A 22,704-nucleotide genomic window follows, 5' to 3' on the forward strand; every position below is an offset into this window, starting at 1 on the left:
CTATTTGAAATATACTTATCTTATATGCTGACTTCGTTGGCACTCCTGATTCAGGTTTCGCAGCCGCAGTCGCAGTGTAGTTAGTTGCACTGGTTGTAGCGATTTAAGGTGTTTATTTGGATTATCAACATCAAATAAAAATGTTTATTGATTTTAACTGCTTGTGATACTAAAATAGAGCTGTTATGTTTATTTGTAAAAGATTTATTTAGTGTTGAAATATCATTTTAACACGATTACAGTTCATTTTTTGTAAAAAATTCGGCAAAATGGCAGATGAAATAAGCAATCAGTCCAATCAAGGTATTTGTTGTTATTTGTATATAAAATACGGAATATGTAGCAGAAATATTTTCAAACCTGACAAAAGCTTTTCATTGTATTGCTCAAGAGATTGTAGCATCCATTGCATAATGTATGTATCAGGTACGAAGTCGAGTGGATTATTTTATTCCTAACAAATGGATAATTCTTAGTAAAATAAGATGGGGATGAATCAGATAAATATGTTCACGATGTTAGGGTAACCCAAGGTTCACTTTTAAGGCCATTGATTCTGGTTTTTTTCACTCTCATGAACTCCCCTTTGAATAATAGCAATGAGCACTTATGTCTCATGAATTTTCTTGATGATACAAGCCTTGTACTTGATACCTGAATACCTATGATCATGTAGGTTGAAATTGATTTTGATGAAAAGTTTTTATTTCAATAAACTCCTGATGAATGCAAGTAAATCATTAAGCAAGTTTTGTTCTGACATGGAACTTGGTGGGGTAGATATTTAAAATATTGTCTGATGTTCACATTTATTACTTCATTAAAAAAAAAAACTTCAGAGTCCTTTGTTTTTTAGCTGCTCGAAGACCGATTATCAAAGCAATGGAATTGTCACAAGCATGCAATTCACCTCCCTTCTCTTTTCGACCACTATCAGGTGCAGATAAAGTTGGAACAGCTTCTACCCCCAATCGTCCTAAGATGAGTTTACCTAGTGTCACAAAATCTAAAGAACCTCCATTGGTTTATCGGTAAGCAGAAATTATTTTATTAAAATCAATCATTACGTCCTAGGCTATCAATCTCGAATTTTTGCAATTATTAAGGCCTTGGGTAAAATTTACAACAGCTTAATGTGAGTTACCTACTCTTGTAACTTATTTAATTAATTTTGAGGATACGCACTGTGTATAGGAAAAGCTATAATAATCAAGTTTGATTTAGAACAACTCTGATAGTATGTACTAATAATTTTGATACAAATTTGGGACTGTTTTCACTTTATTGTCCTTTTTTAAATAATTATATATGCACATATTCGAGATTGTTGTCTTTATAAATTTTGTTCAAAGCTCTACATTACATTCTGTTTGATATTCACAGTAATCCTTCAACACAAAGATCTAAATCAAGGTAAAATTTGAAGTGTTTGTGGACTGTTTTGCATGTTATATTTAACTAGCTGATAACAGTTTTAAAAAGTGTGATCTGACTGACTAACTTCAACTGGCGGTTTTTATAGTAGATTTGTATTAATGTAGTAGTAGTTACGAGAAATACTTGAACCATCAACAAATGCTAAATTTGTTTTATTAGGAACACAACGCACCTCTGGTTATGTGTATAAATTTTGTTCACAACACCAGACTTGACAAATTGGCATCATTAGGTGAAGAATACAATTAATTGTCATTAATAATCATTAGGTATTAGCATGCCACCATCTGGAGACCATTTATAGGTCATTATGTTTTCCCCTACATGGTAATATTCAGAAAAACTAGCCTCTTGTATATTGGACCTCTGTCATTGTTCATACTATTCATGGAACACAGTTATTTCTGTTTTTTTATCGTACCATGTTCACGTAAAATAGTTGTACATGCAGAAGTTATAATTACTGTAATTGTAATTGAAAAACTTTAAATTTCAAAGTGTTTAATAAAATATTTTAGTGTTTGTTCAAATAATACCTATATCTAGTGTACGTAATATTGTCTCTTATCAATATAGTATAGGGCACCATCTTATGGGAAAGAGTGGATTTAAAAGAATTACTTCAGTGGTTCCAACAATGAAATCTAAAACCCAAATACTACTTAGTACTTATCGAATATGGTCTATTGACTCAATTAAGCAACATCACTCTTCATTCGCCACTTTAGTAATATCGATAATGGCTCTAGTAAACAATTTTAAGCAAATTTCATAAATATGGCTGGGTATGCGTTTGGTTCACTATCTTTAGTTGCATTCAATTTTAATAACGGTTTGAAATTTGTTGTCTTGTTATTTTTTCAAAATTAATAAATATTTCATAAGAGGGTCCCAGTAGAGGAGACCTGTGGAATTTGTAAACACATTTCCGAAATATTACGAAAATTGTTTACACAAAGATATATATAATCATTAAAGTTTTAATCAGCAAATTTCATTTGGTTAGATGTTTTGTTGGAAACAAATGAAAAAGATACTTTTGTATTAGATTTCTGGTTGTGTTCCGAAAACCTGACATACCTCTCATAGTCTTGCTTGGTGCAAATTTTTACGTTTTTTCTCAAAGTTGAAAAACTTAATAGTCTCTAGAATGATTGTGTAATATTATTATAAAATTTCCATTTTCATCTCGCATATCAATTTAACTTTATCCTTCGAAAACCATTGTGCATATTTAGATTTTTTACAATTTTTTTGGGGAATAAGTCTATTCTAATAAATATACATTTTTCTGTGTATCATAAAAGATTTGGACTAACTTGTCAATATTAACATTTTCAAGAATAAGAACATTGTTTTTGTGACTTTGGGGGAAAATAACAAAAATGAAACTGACAAATCAGTCGTTTCCCCTGTATTCGATTTTGAAGTATTCTACTTTTTCTTTCACCATTCATCAAAAAGTTGCCAATATCCTGTTCATTTCACAAAATATAATTGTTTAATTTTTCTTTGTTCAAGTATCAGAATATTTACTCAGTACATATGGTAAATGACATAAGAATGATAAAAAATGTCATACATTTAAATATACTATAACGCAGTTTATTGAAGGACTGATATATTCAAGTTTGTTTACATTTAATTCACATGAATATTAATGTCAGGCTTTAAATGTTTGACAATTTTTAACGATGATCAAATCAAATAAAATTTATTCATCACCGAAGTCCATACAAATGTGTAAAAGACACATCACATAAACTTATTGGACTAGTCATAATAGAACCTACAAGCTACAACAATACAAATACAAAATAAGTATATATTAAAAGTCAATAAACAATAAAAGGTACAAAAATACAAACATAAAATAAGTTATATATTGAAAAGAAGTACCATCTGTTCATAAATGAAGGAACAATTGTACAATCACAGAACATTAAAATAACAGTACATTACTGATCGTAACAATGTAAGATAATATAATAATGCACATACACTTACATAAAAAATTCATCTAAAGAATAAAATACATTTCCTTCCAAGTATTTGTGAAGAGCGTTCCTGAAGCAATTTAGATTTGACAATTCGTGAGTTGAACCAAACAGTTCCTTAAAACGATTAAAACACCTTATACCTTGATAAATATAACAGTTTTGCCCAATCGTTAGTCTGGAGAAAGGTTGACGTACCTTTTCACGCTTTCTAGTTGAATATTTGTGAATAGAACTACTTGATAACATTGAAGCTTCTTGTTTTTTTATATTTACAGTAATTTGCATTATATGCATTATATGCAAAGTAAATGCAGTGTAAGAATTTGTAACTGTGAAAATAACTGTTTACATGAAGTCCTCGGATGAGCTCCCACCATGGAGCTAATAATTTTTTTCTGCATGACAAATATTTTATTCACATTTACACATAAACTAGTGTAAACTATAAACTTCTTTGCCTTTTTTGTATTGCAGATTTAATTTCAACAAATGATTAAATACCTTTCAATTCATTCATGGTTATAGTAACACATAATACTGCAAATTAAAAACCTGGAAAAAAGTTTTGACAAAAAAATTAAAAACAATTTTAATCATGATACTCAATACTTCACTATACAATTACTAAGGTAGAGTCTGAAACCGTTGAACTGTTTCTTACATCACATTTTTAGTCACCTAATATATAGTTGTGTATCAGATCTCACTTCTTTCATGAATATGTGTTTCCCCTATTTGTGTTTAAGATGGAAATCTTGTATGTATTTTCCAGATTCTCCAAAAAATCCTTGTGATTTTGCGGTTATATCAGGCTTCTAACACCATCGCCTGTACAATAAACATCTCTTTTATTCTGAAATGATGGGTTTTGTCTAGGATGAGAGCCAGTATCTATGTAGACTATTTTGGCCCAAGTCATTTATTTTTGAAGTCTGAATAATGTTCCTACTGTACTCTCTGCAATTTGAACTTTTTGCCTTTGTGGTTGATGAAGCTTCATTGCTTTGAGCATTGGTATCACATTTTTGTGAAACCTTATTTTCATCCTATCATTGAGGAGTTTCACTGTGGATCTGTCAATTTTGAAGATGCTTCTCAATCATTCCTTTTGTCAGCAGTTCATCCATTCACGAACTCAGGTTAAGGTTCTCTTAAGTCAAAATTGTTATCATGTACCTTCTTGAGCATGTCTGAAATGCACTTTCTCGGTAGAATGATCTGAAACTTGTGAACTTGTGCATGGGTCATCAGTTCACTGACTCCGGGTCAGGGTAAAACTTCAACCACAGCAAGTAAGGTCAAACAACTCCCTGTTGGGGCTGTTCTCAAAAAAATCCTCTGCTCGATCTCAAAGCTCCATCCTATCGTACGTGGCCACATTTTGACGTCTTGACAAGTGCAAGACATATTCTTGGATTTTTGGGATGCTCCATCAATATTTCTGTGTAATTGATGACTTGTTTATTTTGTGGAAATTCTTGATCACTTCAATGAAATGATAATGGGATAAAATCTTAAACCGGGTTGGACTAACCAGTGAACCTTACTGTACATGGCCTGAATGTAGTTCCTCTGAAATACGACATTCTGGTTCAAGTAGACTCTTGAGCTAGTTTCATCTCTCAACGTGTCAAGTAAACATTCTATAGTCCCATCTGAGATATATATCTTTGCAACCTTATACATATTAGGAGCCTTTCTTTTGTACTAGATCCAACTTTATTTGACAAATAGTTTCTTTATGGCTGTCTTCAGATCAGCTTTTATCTTATTTTTCACTCATATTTTATATTTGAGATAGGGAGGGAGACATCCTTTGCCTCTTCTCAACGCTCAAAGCTTGATGACGGTCTGTCTCGAACGCCATAGACGAATCTCTGGACATTGTTGTGACGAATGAAGTTTTCAGAAGTATTTTGATAAGAAATCTGACCATATTTTCAATATTTCTGCAGATTCGGATGATTCTTGAGTGTTTCAATTAGGTCTACTAAATTTATTTACAGTCACATACATGTTCATTAATCAGATCTCAATTTTTCCATATCTCTCCATGTGTTTGTTTTAATCTAGAACCTTGTCTCAAAAGAATCCAAACGTTGATAAGTTGCGATTTTGAACTTGTCAGGTTTATTTATTCATTTATCGGTCAAGTACACTACAGAATTTTTATAAAATCCCAAATGGTACATCAAGAAAGTTTCAATCGTTGGAACCAGTCAAGCATTAGAGTTCAGTCATGAACCCAACAAGTAAAATCCTAAATATAAACTAATGTAATTGCTTAAAAATAAATAAACCTATTTATTTATTAGTCCAATACACCACAAACTATTAATAAAATACCAAATGAAACTTAAAAAAGAAAAAATATTAAAAAGACAAGAATAATCTTAAAGACATTCAACACTAATGATCAATTAAATTATAAAACAAAAACGTAACTATGTCAAGTACATTACAGAATTGTAAGAAAATCTCAAATGTTACATCAATGTGCACACAAACCCGAGTCAATTTATTACTTCATAATAAATAAAGGTATGCATTTTCATTTGTCAAGTAGTACATTAAGTTCAAATAATAAATAAAAAAATAAAAATAAAAAATAAAAATAATAATAAACGACTATTCAGAAGTTTAATGAACAATCTCCTGATGAAGTCGTCTGATTGCCATTTTTTTGAATTTTAAATATGACAAATGAAACAGATCAAGTTCTGAAAAGTATGTATTGAAATTTTTTTGAAGCCTACAACTTATTGCCATCGAGCCATAGCTAGTCTTGTGGAATCGCAACCCAAATGAAAAAATGTGATTGCTTCTTAAGGATCTTGGGTTAACAGAAAGGCAAAGGTCACCTAAAATAGCTGAACAATTGTAGTGGAAGTTTATTATTTTATGAAGGAATAGAACCATTGCAAGTTTACGTCTGTCCTCAAGTGATAATAAATCTAATACAGACAACCTCATTTGCGAGGTAAATCCAAAGTAGGGTAGGCCAAGTTTCCAAATTATATATTTAGAGAAGCGATTTTGCACTTTTTTAAGTCTCTCTTTATGACAAGCATAAAGAGGACACCAAATAACACTATTATATTCCAAAATACTCCGAACCAGTGAAAAGTATAATGACTTTATAGCATCATATTCTGTAATACGGCGGGTATTCCTTTTGATGAATCCGAGCATTCTGAATGCTTTATTACAGATATTATTGACATGATCAATAAAGCTTAGATCTTTATCGAAAGTAATTCCCAAATCGCATAAGCTTTTGACAGTTTGAAGAGTTACATCATTAATGGAGTAGTTTCCAATGACAGGCTGTCTTATTCTATAAAATCTCAACACATTACATTTCTTAATGTTAACTTTTAGACAATTAGTATCACAGTAGGTACAAAAGCTATCTAGGTCATTCTGAATACATTCAATATCATTGGTAGATTGCATTGTTTTGAAAAAGTTAAGGTCGTCCGCATACAGAGAGATATTACAGTGTTTAAACACTGATTTAACATCATTAATAAAGAGTAGAAATAATATAGGTCCAATATGCGAACCTTGCGGAACCCCTGAAGTCACATGAATTGTTTCTGACACACTGTCAGCTATCCTTCTTTATAACAATAGTTCATTACTATTTTAATATATGGAATCCCTGACCATATTCAAAAGGATGATGCAAAATTTCAAACTGAAGTTATTTCCAGCAGTAGCTTTATGAGTGGCAACTAAATCAAACCTTGTTTGTGTTTTAAGAAATCTTTAGATTGATCCTTACAATTTTTTTACTGCAGTAGAAATTGAATTTTGTTACGTTTCATTGGTGGGCAACATATATTTTTCCAACATTCAGTAAGAAACATTAGTAACCAAATTCAAACACAAACAATTTTCTATTTCATTTACTAAACTCTTTTCTAGAGAAAACAAACTCAAACCCTGCCCTCCGATGACATCAGTTGGAAAACTTCAAATAGAAGGGTTAAGTTACGATTTCACGTCTGAAGATTTACAAGATCTGGGAGAAATTGGCAGAGGAGGATTTGGTACTGTCAACAAAATGATTCACAGAGCAACAAATACTGTTGTAGCTGTAAAAAGAATCAGATCGACGGTTGATGAAAAGGAACAGAAGCAACTGTTGATGGATCTGGATGTGATAATGAAAAGTAATGAAAACAAATATATTGTACAGTTTTATGGAGCTTTGTTCAAGGAGGTAAGGATGAAACCTTTGATTCTTATCCTAGTTGACTGGTGAATTCTTTGTGAAATATATTTCTTCAGCGAATACATTTTTTTGTCACGGGTTACATTATCATTATTTTGTTATTAATATAAACGGTTGATGGCTATATGAAAAACAGCTATCGGGCAACTAAAGTCTTGCATAAAATGCAAAAATTCAAGTCATTCTATAAGCATTATGAATTACCCGTTTTTTATTCCTTTGATTTTTTTCTCTCTCTTACTACGTAGGCACTATAATTTTTTGTACATTATATATTTGATGAATACTTAAAGTTTTGTATATTGTATTTTACAAAACCCGTAGTATTTTCCTTTGTGTACTTTCTTTTTTACCTTGGTAAATGAAAGACATTATTATTACTAGATTGAACATATTATATATTAGAAATATATTTTTCAGGGTGACTGTTGGATTTGCATGGAGTTGATGGACACATGTTTGGATAAGTTTTACAAATTCATCTATGAGAGGCTCAAAACTAGGATTCCTGAGCCTATTCTTGGAAAAATAGCTTTAGCGACTGTTAATGCCTTAAATTATCTCAAGGAAGAACTTAAAATTATCCACAGGGATATAAAACCAAGCAATATACTCTTAGATAAAGGAGGAAATATCAAACTCTGTGATTTTGGCATTTCAGGTCAACTTGTAGACTCAATTGCTAGAACAAAAGATGCTGGTTGCCGACCCTATATGGCAGTGAGTTTCTTTAACAAATTTTGTACCATCTGTTTCGTTTTATGATTCGTGTTCAGTTCTTTTATTTCGGTTACTATTGAAAATCAAATTCAACCTCTACAACTTATACTTTCTTTATGTTTGCTTACAAACACATATACATAAAATAAACATATGTCTTTAGCCTGAAAGAATAGATCCTCAGACTGCAAAAGGATATGATGTAAGGAGTGATGTTTGGTCACTAGGGATAACCTTGATGGAGGTGGCAACTGGTAATTTTCCTTACCAAAAATGGTCCAGTGTTTTCGATCAGCTGCATGAAGTTGTAAATGGAGATGCACCAAGGCTTTCAACCAATCATAATGCCAATACATTTACTCCCGAATTTGTAATTTTTGTGAATACATGGTAAGAATGTTTCGAAGTTTCTTTCATAAGGACACAACTGAATAGAAGTTGAGATGAAATTTCAAATTTTGGGTACCAAGAAAATATTTATGATGTCAAAATTCTCAATGAAGATTTATAACTTCTTGTTTTTCATCATGTTAAATTATTTATCTGTTATGGGGATTCTTAAGAATTTCAAATCTTATCAAAGTTACTTAACATAAACTATCTACTGAATTCAGATAAGATAACAAAAACAAAGGGAAAGTTGTATAACTCAATTTTTATCTGAAATTGTGTGATAAATAGCAGAATGGAGTAAAATATTGTGAATTTGTTAACATAACTATATTTTCATGAGTTTAACTTTTAATGGTAACAAGGAAGACTACTGTATTTTATAGTTTTATGTTTAGGAATGCTCAACTCCTCTGCATATCGAGTTGGGTAGCTATGATAGAATGAGTTCTTAGTACAGTCCGCGAATGTATAACAGACTGTACTAAGAACTCATTCTATCATAGCTACCCAACTCGATATGCAGAGAGATAGCATTCCTAAACATAAAACTATAAAATTCGAACATTCTCCCAAATATATGGGAATAAAATTATTCAATCAGTTACCAGACCATTTCAAACAGATGAACACTGTAGCATTTAAAAAAGCAGTTAAAACATTGCTTCTTTCTAAGGCCTACTATAGTATTGGCGAATTTCTCTCGGACCATCTCGACTGAATGGGTTCATGCGGCTTTGGCATGACATATTCAATTTTTATAACTACAATTGTTTTAATTTTTGTAATTCTGACTTTGTTGTATAAATTTTTATTGTATTATTTTTATCTACTGATCTACAATTTTATCTTTTGATGTGATTTTTATGTGCTTAATACTGACCTATCCTATACGTTTGTCAACGTCTTTGAGGATGAATAAATATAATTATTATTATTATAATGAAAATTTCTTATGTTTGAGATAAGTTAACCATGGATCAGAGAAACGGTGTCATTTTATGAGTTTTTATTGATGGAAGTATGCTTCTTGATAATTGTTTTTTTACTTTTAAATGGATCATATGTTACAAATTTCAAAAAAAAATTTGTTCAGGTCCCAATGCAATAAGTTTTAGCAAACATAAGCATTTAAAAGTAGTTTAGTATTTGGCAAAATAGAAAAAAAAGGCCTGGCTGGAATAATATTCTGAAAAAAGCCCATTTAGTAAGAGGCGGTCTCATATAAACATTATATGATTAAATAATTTGAATGAAAGGCAACAGGAAGGGTATCTAATCAGTAAAATGTATAACAAATGTGCCTTACATTTTTATTTAAACAGACAGCATAGTATATTTTGAAAAATTGCAAAAATTGCAAATTGCATTTTATTGGTAGCTACATTAATAGGTAGCTTATTAAAAGGGTGTCTTATTATTTGTAGCTTAATAAAACAAGAAAATCATAGACCAAAATATAAAGAGCTCCTCAAGGATCCATTCATCCTACGAGCCCAAAAGGAAGAAGTTGATGTAGCAGCTTATGTAATAGAAATAATGGATGAAATGGAAAATAATGGAATCAGCGCGTTTACAACAAACCTTCAATGAGGTTATTAGTTTTTACTACTTAAAGGTTTTTATTGATTATTTCCTTGTTGAAAATTACGATAGACTTGATGAAAAACCTCATCAACGTTTTGCCAATATTGTTAAAACAAATAAATTTTTCCATGTGTATTTCACATTCATATACCTGAATAACTCTTCTTAAAAAAAATCATCATCTGTGTGTGTAAATTCATAAAAACCCCATTTCCAATTCCAACAGATTCCGTGTTAGGAATCACACTTTAAAAGGTAAGACCTCTCAATCCTTAGCTCGCACAAGTTTTGACTTTTGAGAGTTGTCATTCGTAGGGGGCTACAGCTGGCTAACGGAAAAACATTTCAACATATATTTTTATTTTTAACATAAGTAAGTTTCTCCCATATATGGTTACAATTGTCCAAATAAATATTAATTTTTGAAAATTGACTGATTGTAATTCAGTGTTTTATCCCAAGACAATAATATGTTACTGATGAACATGTAACTAGGAGCAGAAAAACGTTGATGATGTTTCTGCATTGAACTTTAGTTTTTCGTCATTAACTAGATATAGTTGTTTAGTCAACATCTCAGGTGATGTAAAATAGTGAAAAAGTCCTGTTAGAAATGTTAATCAAGTAGATTATATTATTTATTGTCTTTGCTAATTTGTCTCGTCTCGCATTCAACAAAAACTTTTTGAATTTAGATTCATTGATTATTAGATATATTGATATTATATATAACCCAATAATTTGTGACACCCTTTTCACAATCCAATTTAAATTTTTTCATCCAGATATTGACAACTTCGAAAAGGAATTTGGGTGAAGGGATGGAAACGATTTTTGAAGTTGTAGTAAAATCAGCAGGTTATGAACCTCTACATCAAAGGTATCAACATTTTAACTTCTTGAAAACTAATTTCAAATTGAGTCATATGATAGGGTTGTTTTCTAAAAATTTTGCATTGTTTTGTCTGGAGAAAGCTTCATATAAAAATATTCTGTTGTTTTCTAAAAATACACTTTAATATGAGATTTACACTTGAAAATTTACAAAGCCGCGGAACGTGTCACGCTATACTATTACATCTTCAGACGACATAATACTGAGCATTGAGTTTTGTGACGCCAAAAGATGCTATCGTATAGTGAAACACGTGTCACACTTTTGTTAACTTGCGAATGGAAATTTCACATTAGAGTTTGTTTTTTGAATAGATCAAATATCGGTCAGTTCTATCATATATTTTCATTTTACGAAAAATGGAACTGAAACTTATTTATTAATATTCCTTCTCTCTGTCCTGCCACATTTTTTTTTACTCTACATGTAAATGTGATTGAAACCGTTTTTCACATGTATAGGACTAGCCATAAATTATGTCACAAGACTTGTATGGTTTTTTGAACATTTCTGTCAATTTTGCAGGTTATTATATTAGTGTTTCCAACTGACTCTGTGTGACATGACACATTTTTCAATTTTAAAGTATTGAATTCAAATATATTCTTGTTAAATATAGTGTTCTTCATAAAATTTTATTAATGTGCATTGCCTCTTCTTTTTTATCGAAATTATCCCTTAAAATGACTATCCAAGAGTATATAGAGATGCAATAGAAATTCAAAAACAGGGATAATTTTAATAGAAAAGAAGAGGCAATGAACAGTAATAAAATCTGGCTACCTGTCCTTAAAGGTACATACAAGTGTTTCACTATATAATAGCTTCTATCAAATGTATACTGATGGTCACATGGTAAAAAGTGACACAAACCAAGGTGAATCTTATAAATATTGATAGTCGATAATATTTTCTTCACAATGAAAATTATAGTTTGCATACTGTCGCCAAGATCGTTTTGAATTTATGCATGTTTCTTCATGAAGTTTAAGACTCATCCTCCCCCTCGTCACATTTTGTTGACTACCTCTCTTACCTTTAGCGTATGACGTAATTTATGGATGGCCTCTTATTGGGATTTTGAGAAGAAAAATGTCACCTTTGGGATAAAATGTGTCTTTTCTTGTTTGAAGTGCATAAATACTGTAGCGAAACATTTCTTTGGGCACAACAAATGCTTTTAAAATTTTCATTTTTGACATAGAGTGCCACTTTACAAACAGTTATCAAGGAAGTCAATTTTGATTTGCAAATAAAGTCCTGATAATTACAGACGAGTAAATTATTCCTATATCATATGAAGTCAATGTAACTCTTCCTGAAAATGTCGATATGTACACTTTCCAACCACTCTGATCTTAATCCTAGCATAATTTTTGTTAGTTGACGTTTTATAGAGGGGTATTTGATAAATAATTAGAATACTGATGTAATATGTTGAAAGTATTTATACAAGAATGTTACTGATACATTATACACCAAGGAAAAAGTCCATTTGTACATAGTAATTGTAAACAATTTTATTTTTAGCAGTAATTTTAGTACATTTGTGATGTGATCTTCGTGTGGAAAAATCAATGCTTTTGAATCTTTTTTCTAAAAAATACCAGTAGAGAAATTCTTGTCTTGTGAATTTATTTGAAGTACATTAAGGAAACTTGAACCCATCAAGTTCAAAATTAAAATTGAACAAAAATCCAAAAACATTGATTTCTTAACAATAAAATTTTATTATCGGTGCTTTGTTTTTATGATTTATTTATATTTTATGAATTTTTATGTATATTTATCTGGAATATTTTACAAAAATTATGTCGACTTGAAATTGTTACTGTTTAAAGAGTAATGGAGAAGTTGCCTATTGTATCTTGATATTGTAAATATTCAAGTTTTGTACTCAATTGTTTTGAAAATGAACAGTATCATTTATTTTATGTTGAGTATAAGTAAAAAAAATGTATAGTATAATTTGTTTTATTGAATATGTGTTGACTATTCCCATTCTCTCATAATATTCTCATGTTCGTAATCTTCTATGAAGGGTTTGTCGATGTTTCTAATCATATTCTCTCCGCAATACACACATTCAGAGCCTAGAATGTTGTCAATTTCTGATTTGACCAAATCCTTGGCAGACATTCCCGTAGAGCCAGTACTTATGCTGTCTGCATTTGATTGATTATTCAGAATCTTCAACTGCCTCTCCAAGTCCGACAACCTATTTTTCTTGGCAGGACCTACAAAATTATTGGGTTCAGAACAGGACAGACCTATGATTTTTGCGTGGATATTTACATGATAAATAATATAATTATAAAGAAGAAATAAAGTTTCTATATAATGTATACAGAGAGGACCATGGAGATGGTGAAGAAGCTGATGTTTTTAAACTGCACATACTACCACAAATTCAAAGGGATTACGAAACTCTTTCTACAGAAAACAACATTCTGTTCAATTAGAGTCCTGAGTGACACTGATTGGAGAGGAGATTGTACTTTCTGGTCTGTCTTTGAATGGAAGGAAACTCAATTCTCAATGAGAATACATCCCAATGTGGAATTGGATCAGAGGGGCTGAAGAATAGAAGATCGTAAGCTGTTTTAGCAAAACCTTGCTACAATTTACAAGAAATAATTTTGTGGAAGCAAGCCAGGGTGAAATCTCTAGAACACTTCAATATATTGGGACATCGTTTCACTATGAGAACTGCAATGCTCTTCAACGGATCATGAGCTTCAAGGAGCCAGAGGAACAGATGGCAAGCATACTCTTATTAAAATCAATATGGGTAACGAGCCAAAAAATTAAATAATAATGCTGCCCTTCCTCATGTATTGGTGTTGAAATACTGGTGTTTTTTTTCACTTATAATGCCTATTTCTTGAGTCAGTTAATAAGTACATACATATTCTTCTACAACACACCTTTTTCTATCATTATGCACTTCAAACATCTGATGATGTTCGTGAATTATAAAACATCCTAAGCTCATGTAATACACCTTTTTTTTTTCATCATACCCTTCAAACATCTAAGGTGAAGTATATAAACAGTAGTTAAGTAATAAACAAACTATTGGCCAATTTTTAAATACCACCTTATAAAAAGTGAATTGGACCTCTATAACTATATGTAGTCTTGCCAACTGCTCCAGATCCCACACGTCGTCTGTGGTCCTTGACCTTTTCAGTTCCTGGGTCAGTTGCAGGCTCAAGTCACGACGCAAAATTCGCCAAGTTGTGTTGGTCGATATTTTACTGAACCAGTGGACTCAGATTTATCCACCACATTGCGAATAGTCCTCTCGTCAGGACGATTATGGCGACCGTAAAATGGGCGAAGCGTGCGGAACGTTGCCCGAACAGAACATCCATTTTGATGTAAAATTTCGGAAGTCCCTGTTGGAGGTCCATATAGTTGATCTGTTCATCAACTGTTGATGCAAAAGTTTTCACCATCATCTAGTTGATAATGAGAAGTCTGGCTCGTGCATTGATAATGGAGTAATCTATACATTTTCGACTCAATTTTTGATATATGCTCCTAACCATGTTTTGTTTTATTTTGAACACTTATGACGAAAAATAAATCAATTTCAATTTGCCTTTAATTACACTCGAGCATATTAACTGCTAATTTGGCATTGTTTGTTTTCAGCCTGTTGAGATTAAAAAACGTAACTAAAAACATCTGTCGATCATAATCTAATTAGAAAAAATGTATGTCAAGATGTACGTCAACTTTACACATGAACTTATTTAAATTTCTTGAGCTCATTTTGACTGCCACTTCACAATGATTGAATGCACCATTACGTGTCAAAGGCAGAGAAAATCAGGAAGCCACATTTTGAAATGAACTATACTGCAATAAATTAAACATGCCATAACTGTGACAATCGGTTCACAAAAGGACCAAAAATAAAATGAGAAAACGACAGAAAGAAAATGATGAGGGGATGGATTTAAATTGGCTTGATAAGAGTTCAATCAAATTGGTTGAAAATTTATAAGTAACATGCAATTTTGAAGGGATATGGGGTTCAGCAGAATATGTATATCTATTTTTGAATTTGAATGTTTCAATTTTAAATATCTTGATATAGGCCCGGCATAATTTTCATTTTTCTTCTGTTGTAGAAAAACTTATTTTTGGAATCAACCTCACTAAATTTCTGTCTGTTAATTCTTACAATATTCACGAACATAATGGCATTCATTTTCACAAAATAAGAGTTGATAGAATAATAACTAATGAAGAGATATTTCTGTATGACAAAATATAAAAGTTTAGGACAAATAAAGATTCATGTTAATACCTAAGAATGGCGACAGCTCACTCAACAAGCAATCAGAATGGAATTTGTGGTGGCATGGAAACATATAGAATGGTTTTATCATCAAAGTAATGTTGCATATTTCACAAGCATCTGTATTATTTATCAACGTGAAATGATTCCTAAATGATTGTATTTCATCGCGCACTTGTTCTGCAGACTTTGTTGCTTCTTCCATTTCATCTTTTATATTTTGAATATTCTGGTTATATTCCTGAAACAATGTTGATAATTAGTTATTCTAATCAATGAACCAATTATTGTAATATCCTGAGTCAAACAACTAGATACTCAACAAAAAAGTATTGGAGAAAAACAATAGAAAAAACTATCAAATAATATAATGAAAACGCAGTTAGGATGATTATTAGAACCAATAGAATGAATACAAAGTTTCAAATATCTACGAGCAACAATAGAGATGTATGTGGGAGGATGTGGGAATGTGTCCAGCAATGCATTCGTGGTTCAGCCCTGCATCACTGATGAGACCTATGGCGAGTCAAAACATTGCTGCCAGCTGTAGAATCAGAAACCTTTGTTTTGGCGGAAAGGAATTCAACAGGGTTCAATGTTAAAAAACCATTAAAAAAAAGCTGAATAAAATTATTGATATTGAGCACTTGTGATGCACTGTTTGGAACCTTTGATGCAGTAATGATTATTACTGGAGTTTTTCCCAACACCAAACCCTTATTTTAACACCTCGACACGTGTTTCGATCACCAAGTGATCATCTTCAAGAGCAAGTTTGATCTTCCTCTTGAAAATGACCACTTGGTGATCAAAACATATGTCAAGGTGTAATATTTATTGATATTGAATAAAATAAAGAATTTGGGAGCAATCACTCAAAAATAAATTTCACGAAATAATAATAATGAAATGTTCAATGCAAATACATACTTTCAATGAATTACAAATAGCATCCTTGAAATGGTCTATTGTTACAAAATCTGGGAAGAATGGTAGAATGTCTTCAATTTTAATTAAATCACATTGTCGCAAAAAGTGCATTGCTTCTTCAATATTATCCTTGTCTTTAACAACATTATGTGCTGAAATTAAAAAAAAAATTAATACAAAATAAAAGTTTATCATTTGAGTACAAATACGATTAAAAGCAAAATTTTGCAGAAGTGCCTAAAAATTATGGTGTGTAGGTAATCACAACCGGTGTCTAACAGATTATTCCTTTCATGACAATAAGATGTAGTCTGCAAGTTTCTACAAAGTTTGAATACAGGCTGAACCAAATTACATCACCACCAGCGTAACTTTTTCATCATGGGAGTTACAAAATGATTCAACTGGTAAAAAGTAGCCTTTTTCACACTGATTTAGTTGTAATCTATTGAAAACACTTCTTTCTCACCAGAACAAAAATGCTGTCTCTCGACGTATGATTCGCTAAACAAGTTAGCATAATTAGCTCGCACAAGTTTCTCAACTTCTGAGAGGTGTCGTTTGTATGGGGGGACAGCTGATTAACGAAAAAACACATTTTGAAACAGATTTTTTTGAAAGAAGCTAGCTGTAAGCTGCAGAAACTCGTTAAATCTGAATCTATACAATATTCTCCACCATGCTATCAGAATATTGGAACTCAAAAAATTTAAATCTGCTTTGAAAAATATTTATTAGAACACTGTCTATATAGCATTAATAAATATATATATATATATATATTACTTCACTTCACAATTGTTGCTGAAAATATAATAAACCAGTTACCCAATATACCAGACGACTTGATCCAATACAAACATTTTCCTGTGCCATGCAATTCTTTTTTCCTAACGGGAGTCACAAGCTATGAGGTTCTTGATGCAATTAATGCATTAAAAAATTCGAAATCAGTAGATACACATGATTTAAATTGCCATATCATAAGACAAACATCAGATCTAATTCTTGTGCCATTAACATCAATGATCAATTTGATCTTCAGTGAAGGCATTTTTCCAGATAGTTTCAAATTTACCAGAGTTATTCCTATTCATAAAAAGGGAGATATTACAGAAATTGACAATTATAGACCAATATCCATTATTTACATATTTGCTAAAATCATCGAAATAATTCTGAAAAATAGACTAGTGAAATATTTTGAAAAAAACCAATTTTTGAATAATGCACAGTATGGGTTTCGACAAAATCGGTCTACAACTCTTGCAATTCTTAATATATTGGAAGGCATAGTTGAGGGTCTGGAACAAGGTGTACTCACGGATATTACACTCTGTGACTTGTCGAAGGCCTTTGACTGTGTCTCTCATGAGATACTCATTGATATTTGAAACTCAAATATTACGGTATTAGAGGGGTGGCATTGAAGTTATTCAGTTCATATTTAGAAAATAGAAAACAATGTGTCACTGTTAACCAAAGAAACTCGGACTTTCTACCTATAAAACATGGTGTCCCACAGGGGTCAGTGCTTGGGCCATTCGTATTTGTAATTTATATAAATGACCTTTGCAACTTCCTATTACCCAATATTCGCCGACGACGAATGGTTTACTGCGAACAAACTCAAGTTGAACGCAAGCAAATCCCAAAAAATAACCTTCTCCTGTAATATGAACTTACGAATGGGAAATACTGTCAAGCTACTCGGAATTGTTATTGATGACAAACTCACATGGTCGAATCACATAGAACAGCTCTGTAACAAATTAGCAAGTACTCTATTTCTCTTGAGGCAGTTAAAAAAAGCAATTCAACCTGATACTCTGAGAATGACATATTTCTCTCTGTTTCATTCGCAGATAAACTATGGAATAATTTTATGGGGAAATGCCACTCGTGCAATAACCATCTTTCGACAACAAAAAAAAGCAGTAAGAATTTTAGCTGGAGTTGGATATAGAGAACATTGTCACCCACACTTTATAAAGTTTGGCATCATGCCTTTACCTTCATTATATATCTACAATGCCTTATTAGAAATACACAGAAATATCAACCAGTTACAAACCCAGTCAGATATACATGACCATAATACTAGGTATGCTAAGTTATTAAAAACTCCAAGGTATAGATTAACCAAATCTCAACATAATTCTCTGAATATCAATCTATATAACTGCTTGCCGGAGAGAATCAAATCACTATCTTTTGATCAGTTCAAAAAAAAGCACAAAAAATATATTCTTGAACACTGCTTTTATTCCACAGACGAGTTTCTCGTCACAACAAAGCAACTGAGTCATGCACTCAACACATCACTTCTCTGAAATATTCCATTCTATTTACGCTATTTATTTATGCCTCACTTGATTATGTTTGTAACACTTTCAAAATATCATATGTTTTATTGTATAATTTTAGTCATTGTGTACTTTATATTGTATCTATTAATATATTGACATGCCATAAATGTATTTATATATGTAATGTGGTGAAAATATATCTATCTATCTATATCTATCTATAGAGTTAGCAAGACACCGATAATGTATTTTGAGTAAAATTTTGCGTGTTTCAATCAAACTCTTATTTACGAAACATTATAATCCGATTCTTACTTGTATATAACACTTATTTTATATTGTCATCAACTAATAAGTATTTTCTATTTGTGACTTGCCATAAATGTGACTTGCCAAAAAAGAATCTGAAGCTTTGAGTAGAGCCTACTACTAATAACTGAGAGTGGTAAGTTTCTTGAATCAAACTGTGTTTTCAAGCATTATGCTAGTGCTCATCTAAAACACAAAAGCTTATCTAGAATGATTAACTGGTAATTTATTCTGGATTATATTGTAATAATAATCTTATGTACTTTTAGTGGGTATACGATATACCTACAGACGGTGTCTCCACATTTAGTAAAAAAATAAAGTAGAAAAATATTATAACTCTTATTCATTAACCAAGCATTGAAAAAAAATAAAGTGCGATAAAGAGTTTTTTGTATACCTATTTTCAGCCACAGTTTTTTTCTTAGTTCCAAATCATCTTCAGGTGACATATTTGCCACTTTCTTTGCTAGATCTAACTCCACTGTGAGAGCCAAATCCACTGCAGATTCCCATAATCCCAAAAGCCCAAATAATTGTACACAAGCTCTCTTCTGATTATTTTCATGGCATAACCTCAATGCGAAATGAACATCATAGTTAACCTGAAAGATATATTCATTAGTTAAGTGTTACCACAACTGAAATGTAAGTTTACCATACTGATTTCTTGTCCCTGCGAATTTAAATAATTCATGAGCTTTTCTGAGTCATATTTGGCATAAAGCGATAACAAAAAGTTATGAATAGCTTTGTCGGTATTTCTCATTTTCTCTATGCAGAATTCTAAGTATTTGATGACTTCGAATGCATGTAATTCTCCACTGCAAGTTACCATTGCGGGAAGAAGCTTGAGCGGTGATAATTTTCTCCCTTGCTCAATGATAGCTTTTACCATGTGTTTGGGATCCTCTTGAATCAATATGGGAGCAAACTGGTAATACAGTTCATTATTGTTTTGACTTTTGAGAACATCCAATGCTTCTCGGAAACTGTTTTTGAATATATGTTGCCTTATTAACTGAAATAAATATTATCCATGATAATAATTACACAATTATCAAAAACATTTTTATTTCTGGACGCATGTTGTTAACACCGTAGCTTCCTGTGTAATTATTATCATGGAGAGTGCTATTAATTTTCATCAAGTAACGGGTCAGTCTATTCATTATTTAAAATAAGTATGTTTAGTGGAAAATAAGTATCACGAATATGTGGTCAAGATAAGTGACATTTTTTCATATAGGATCGAATTTAGGTTTGAACCTTCAAAGTATCGGAAGGGACAATTTCATGTGAAAATTTCTTTCAGTTAGTTTCAGATAATACATATCTTATTTGCTTCTCAGAAAATTTTTCACAGTCTGATTACAATGTAGAGGAGAGAGATACATGAAAATTTCAATTATTGAATCATGAAATATTTCTTTTTAGAACAACTTCTCCCAAGTAACCGTGTGTCAATCTCTTCAAATAAAAAATAGGGGCCCGCTCTGAGGAAAGATGTTTTTCCGAGGAAATTTTCCGATTTTTTTAATGACAAAAAAAATAATGGGACTCTTTATGATTCTCTCAAAAATTGTGCAAAACAGTTATATTTTTTCTAAACAAAATATAACGACCAATATATGAAAGTCTAATTTTATTTATAATTCCAAAACTACTGCAGATATTGAAATTTTCCGTAGAACCGATTTTGTTTGCTTCAGAGTTCTATGAAAATCAACCGAACATTTTTTCATGCTTCTGGATGGAACACGGCAAAATTTATATATTTTTTCATTAAAGATAGCCATGAACATATTTTGATAAGCAATATACTTGGAATGTATTAATCAGCGTTTGAAATACAATAAAAAATATATTTCATCTGATAAACACATGAGCAAAGGATGACCTTTCTTCGAATATTTTATTAATATTTCCTTCACTGTAGGTTTTGGCAAAGTTTGAGGCTTTATTCACGAGATCGAGCTCTGACCCCTTTGTTTATTTGAATGGCTCCAATTACAGACAGAAGTTTAATGTTTTGCCAGATGGCAATGCTATTTCGGTTAAATCCGTCCCACACTGAAAAGGAGTAATACTCCCGGTGCGTAGGTGATCACTTCATTGAGTTCAGTAAGGTCCTGCGGTTAGACAAATGAGAAGTCAGTCATAGTTTTATCTAGGAAAGTAGTTATTTCTGGCAGGCATTTTCCAGATTCTATTGTGTAGGAAGGTTGGGAGAGGTGGATATTCATTTTTTTTGTTTTACACATATTCAAATTCTATTACAGAGGATTTACAACAAATCTGAACTAGTTAGCATAACAAAAATCATCATAATTATGATCTACCATAGTGATCCAAATGGATCTACATTCGACTAGTTCCGTAAAAATACCTGTTCAAAATCCTTATTCACTATGGTCAGCTTCATTAGGTTAGCCTTATCCCCATGACTCGCCATTAGGTCATAAATTGTATTCTTGTTATTTCTCAAACAATCGGAGACTTCATCCAAAGCCAAAAATGCCTCAAATTCTTTTTGAACATCAGAGTATTTAGCACTCTGCTCAAGTCCTTGTAATCTATGTTCTTCCAATTTCGATAAATAAAGCTCCAACACCCACAATACAATCATCGTTATCTGAGTTTTATCTTGAGGTTTCAGGGTATCCAATTTGCTCCTCAAGAATAACTTCAGTGCATCCTGTTGATCTGCTTGGATAAATTTCAAACATATTTCTTCAAAGCTGGATTGTGTTTCCGCATATCTCTGTGCACTGAGTATGTACTTCTTTTCGTTGAAAAGCATATCAGCTTCTTTTATCAACACGTGATTATAACAAGCCTCGTTGCTCCTAGAATACTTTTTGGCAAGATCAAATTCTCCTTTATTGCAGAATATTTGCCAAACATTTCTTTCTTCTTTGGTGATTTTGAAACGAAATACTGCATTTTCAGTTACAGCCCAAATCTCTCCTACGGATAATGAGTTGAACTGTTATTATATTGAAGAACATTCAGCAAATAATTGAAAACATTTAATGAATGCAGAACTACCTCATTGTAATGGCATTAACATTGTACTTGTAATGTACTGTTTGGAACCTTTGGTGTCGTAATGAATATTACTGGAGTTTTATTCCAACACCAAACCGTTATTTCAACACCTCGACACGTGTTTCGATCACCAAGTGATCATCTTCAAGAGAAAGATTAAACTGTTTAATCTTCCTCTTGAAGATGATCACTTGGTGATTGAAACACGTGTCGAGGTATTAAAAATAACGGTTTGGTGTTTGGATAATAGGCATTAACATTATTGGAAAAAAATGACCTGTGGAGACTTTTCACACAGAACTTGATTAGATATATTAGAAGATGAAGTAGTTCTTTTAGGACCATATTCTCCGTATGTAGGCCGAAGCCAAGCATTGCTAAATTTGGCTGGAAAAATGAGCTCAGCCTGTATGCTGATATCATGCAGTGTAATTATTCAATACTAACTTTCCAAAACACCTGAAAACGATGAAATTCTTCAACGAATGTATTTCACAATGTAGAAGAATCATGGAGAAAAA

The 22,704-nt window shown here is 31.7% G+C and overlaps 2 protein-coding genes across 5 annotated transcripts in view; one reads left to right on the plus strand and one right to left on the minus strand.

Annotated features, from left to right (window-relative positions):
- On the plus strand, nucleotides 1-13,237 carry Mkk4 (dual specificity mitogen-activated protein kinase kinase 4). 3 transcript variants are annotated; one of them, XM_074179874.1, is made up of 7 exons: nucleotides 1-108; nucleotides 857-1,031; nucleotides 1,384-1,413; nucleotides 7,368-7,665; nucleotides 8,098-8,397; nucleotides 8,561-8,787; nucleotides 10,215-13,237. In XM_074179874.1, exons 2-7 carry the CDS (start codon nucleotides 883-885, stop codon nucleotides 10,378-10,380), a joined length of 1,170 nt encoding a protein of 389 aa, XP_074035975.1. In that variant the 5' UTR covers nucleotides 1-108; nucleotides 857-882; the 3' UTR covers nucleotides 10,381-13,237. The 3 variants fall into 3 exon arrangements, with proteins under 3 accessions (XP_074035975.1, XP_074035972.1, XP_074035973.1); XM_074179871.1 differs by having other exon boundaries at nucleotides 49-303; XM_074179872.1 differs by lacking the exon at nucleotides 1,384-1,413 and having other exon boundaries at nucleotides 50-303.
- The window catches only part of dor (vacuolar protein sorting-associated protein 18 dor), a 22,515-nt gene continuing 12,510 nt past the window's right edge, over nucleotides 12,700-22,704 (minus strand). For both annotated transcript variants that reach the window (XM_023158562.2, XM_023158560.2), the window contains 6 exons: nucleotides 21,522-22,102; nucleotides 19,791-20,153; nucleotides 19,533-19,737; nucleotides 16,515-16,666; nucleotides 15,591-15,822; nucleotides 12,700-13,506 (listed from right to left, as the gene is read on the minus strand). In XM_023158562.2, the coding sequence (XP_023014330.1) occupies nucleotides 13,262-13,506; nucleotides 15,591-15,822; nucleotides 16,515-16,666; nucleotides 19,533-19,737; nucleotides 19,791-20,153; nucleotides 21,522-22,102 (1,778 nt within the window). In that variant the 3' untranslated portion in view covers nucleotides 12,700-13,261. The remainder of the gene's footprint in view (nucleotides 13,507-15,590; nucleotides 15,823-16,514; nucleotides 16,667-19,532; nucleotides 19,738-19,790; nucleotides 20,154-21,521; nucleotides 22,103-22,704) is intronic.

This window comes from Leptinotarsa decemlineata, unplaced genomic scaffold (genome assembly GCF_025532065.1).
Source record: "Leptinotarsa decemlineata unplaced genomic scaffold, Ldec_3_MD MMD2_tig00026282_RagTag_RagTag, whole genome shotgun sequence".
NCBI lineage: Eukaryota > Metazoa > Arthropoda > Insecta > Coleoptera > Chrysomelidae > Leptinotarsa > Leptinotarsa decemlineata.

What these genes read in the sequence shown, in the direction of transcription:
- Mkk4 (XM_074179871.1), top strand. Translation starts at nt 270, where the DNA reads ATGGCAGATGAAATAAGCAATCAGTCCAATCAAG. An exon ending in GAACCTCCATTGGTTTATCG is followed by an intron (nt 1,032 to 1,383) that starts GTAAGCAGAAAT and finishes TGATATTCACAG; the next exon opens with TAATCCTTCAACACAAAGAT. An exon ending in GTTGCCGACCCTATATGGCA is followed by an intron (nt 8,398 to 8,560) that starts GTGAGTTTCTTT and finishes ATATGTCTTTAG; the next exon opens with CCTGAAAGAATAGATCCTCA.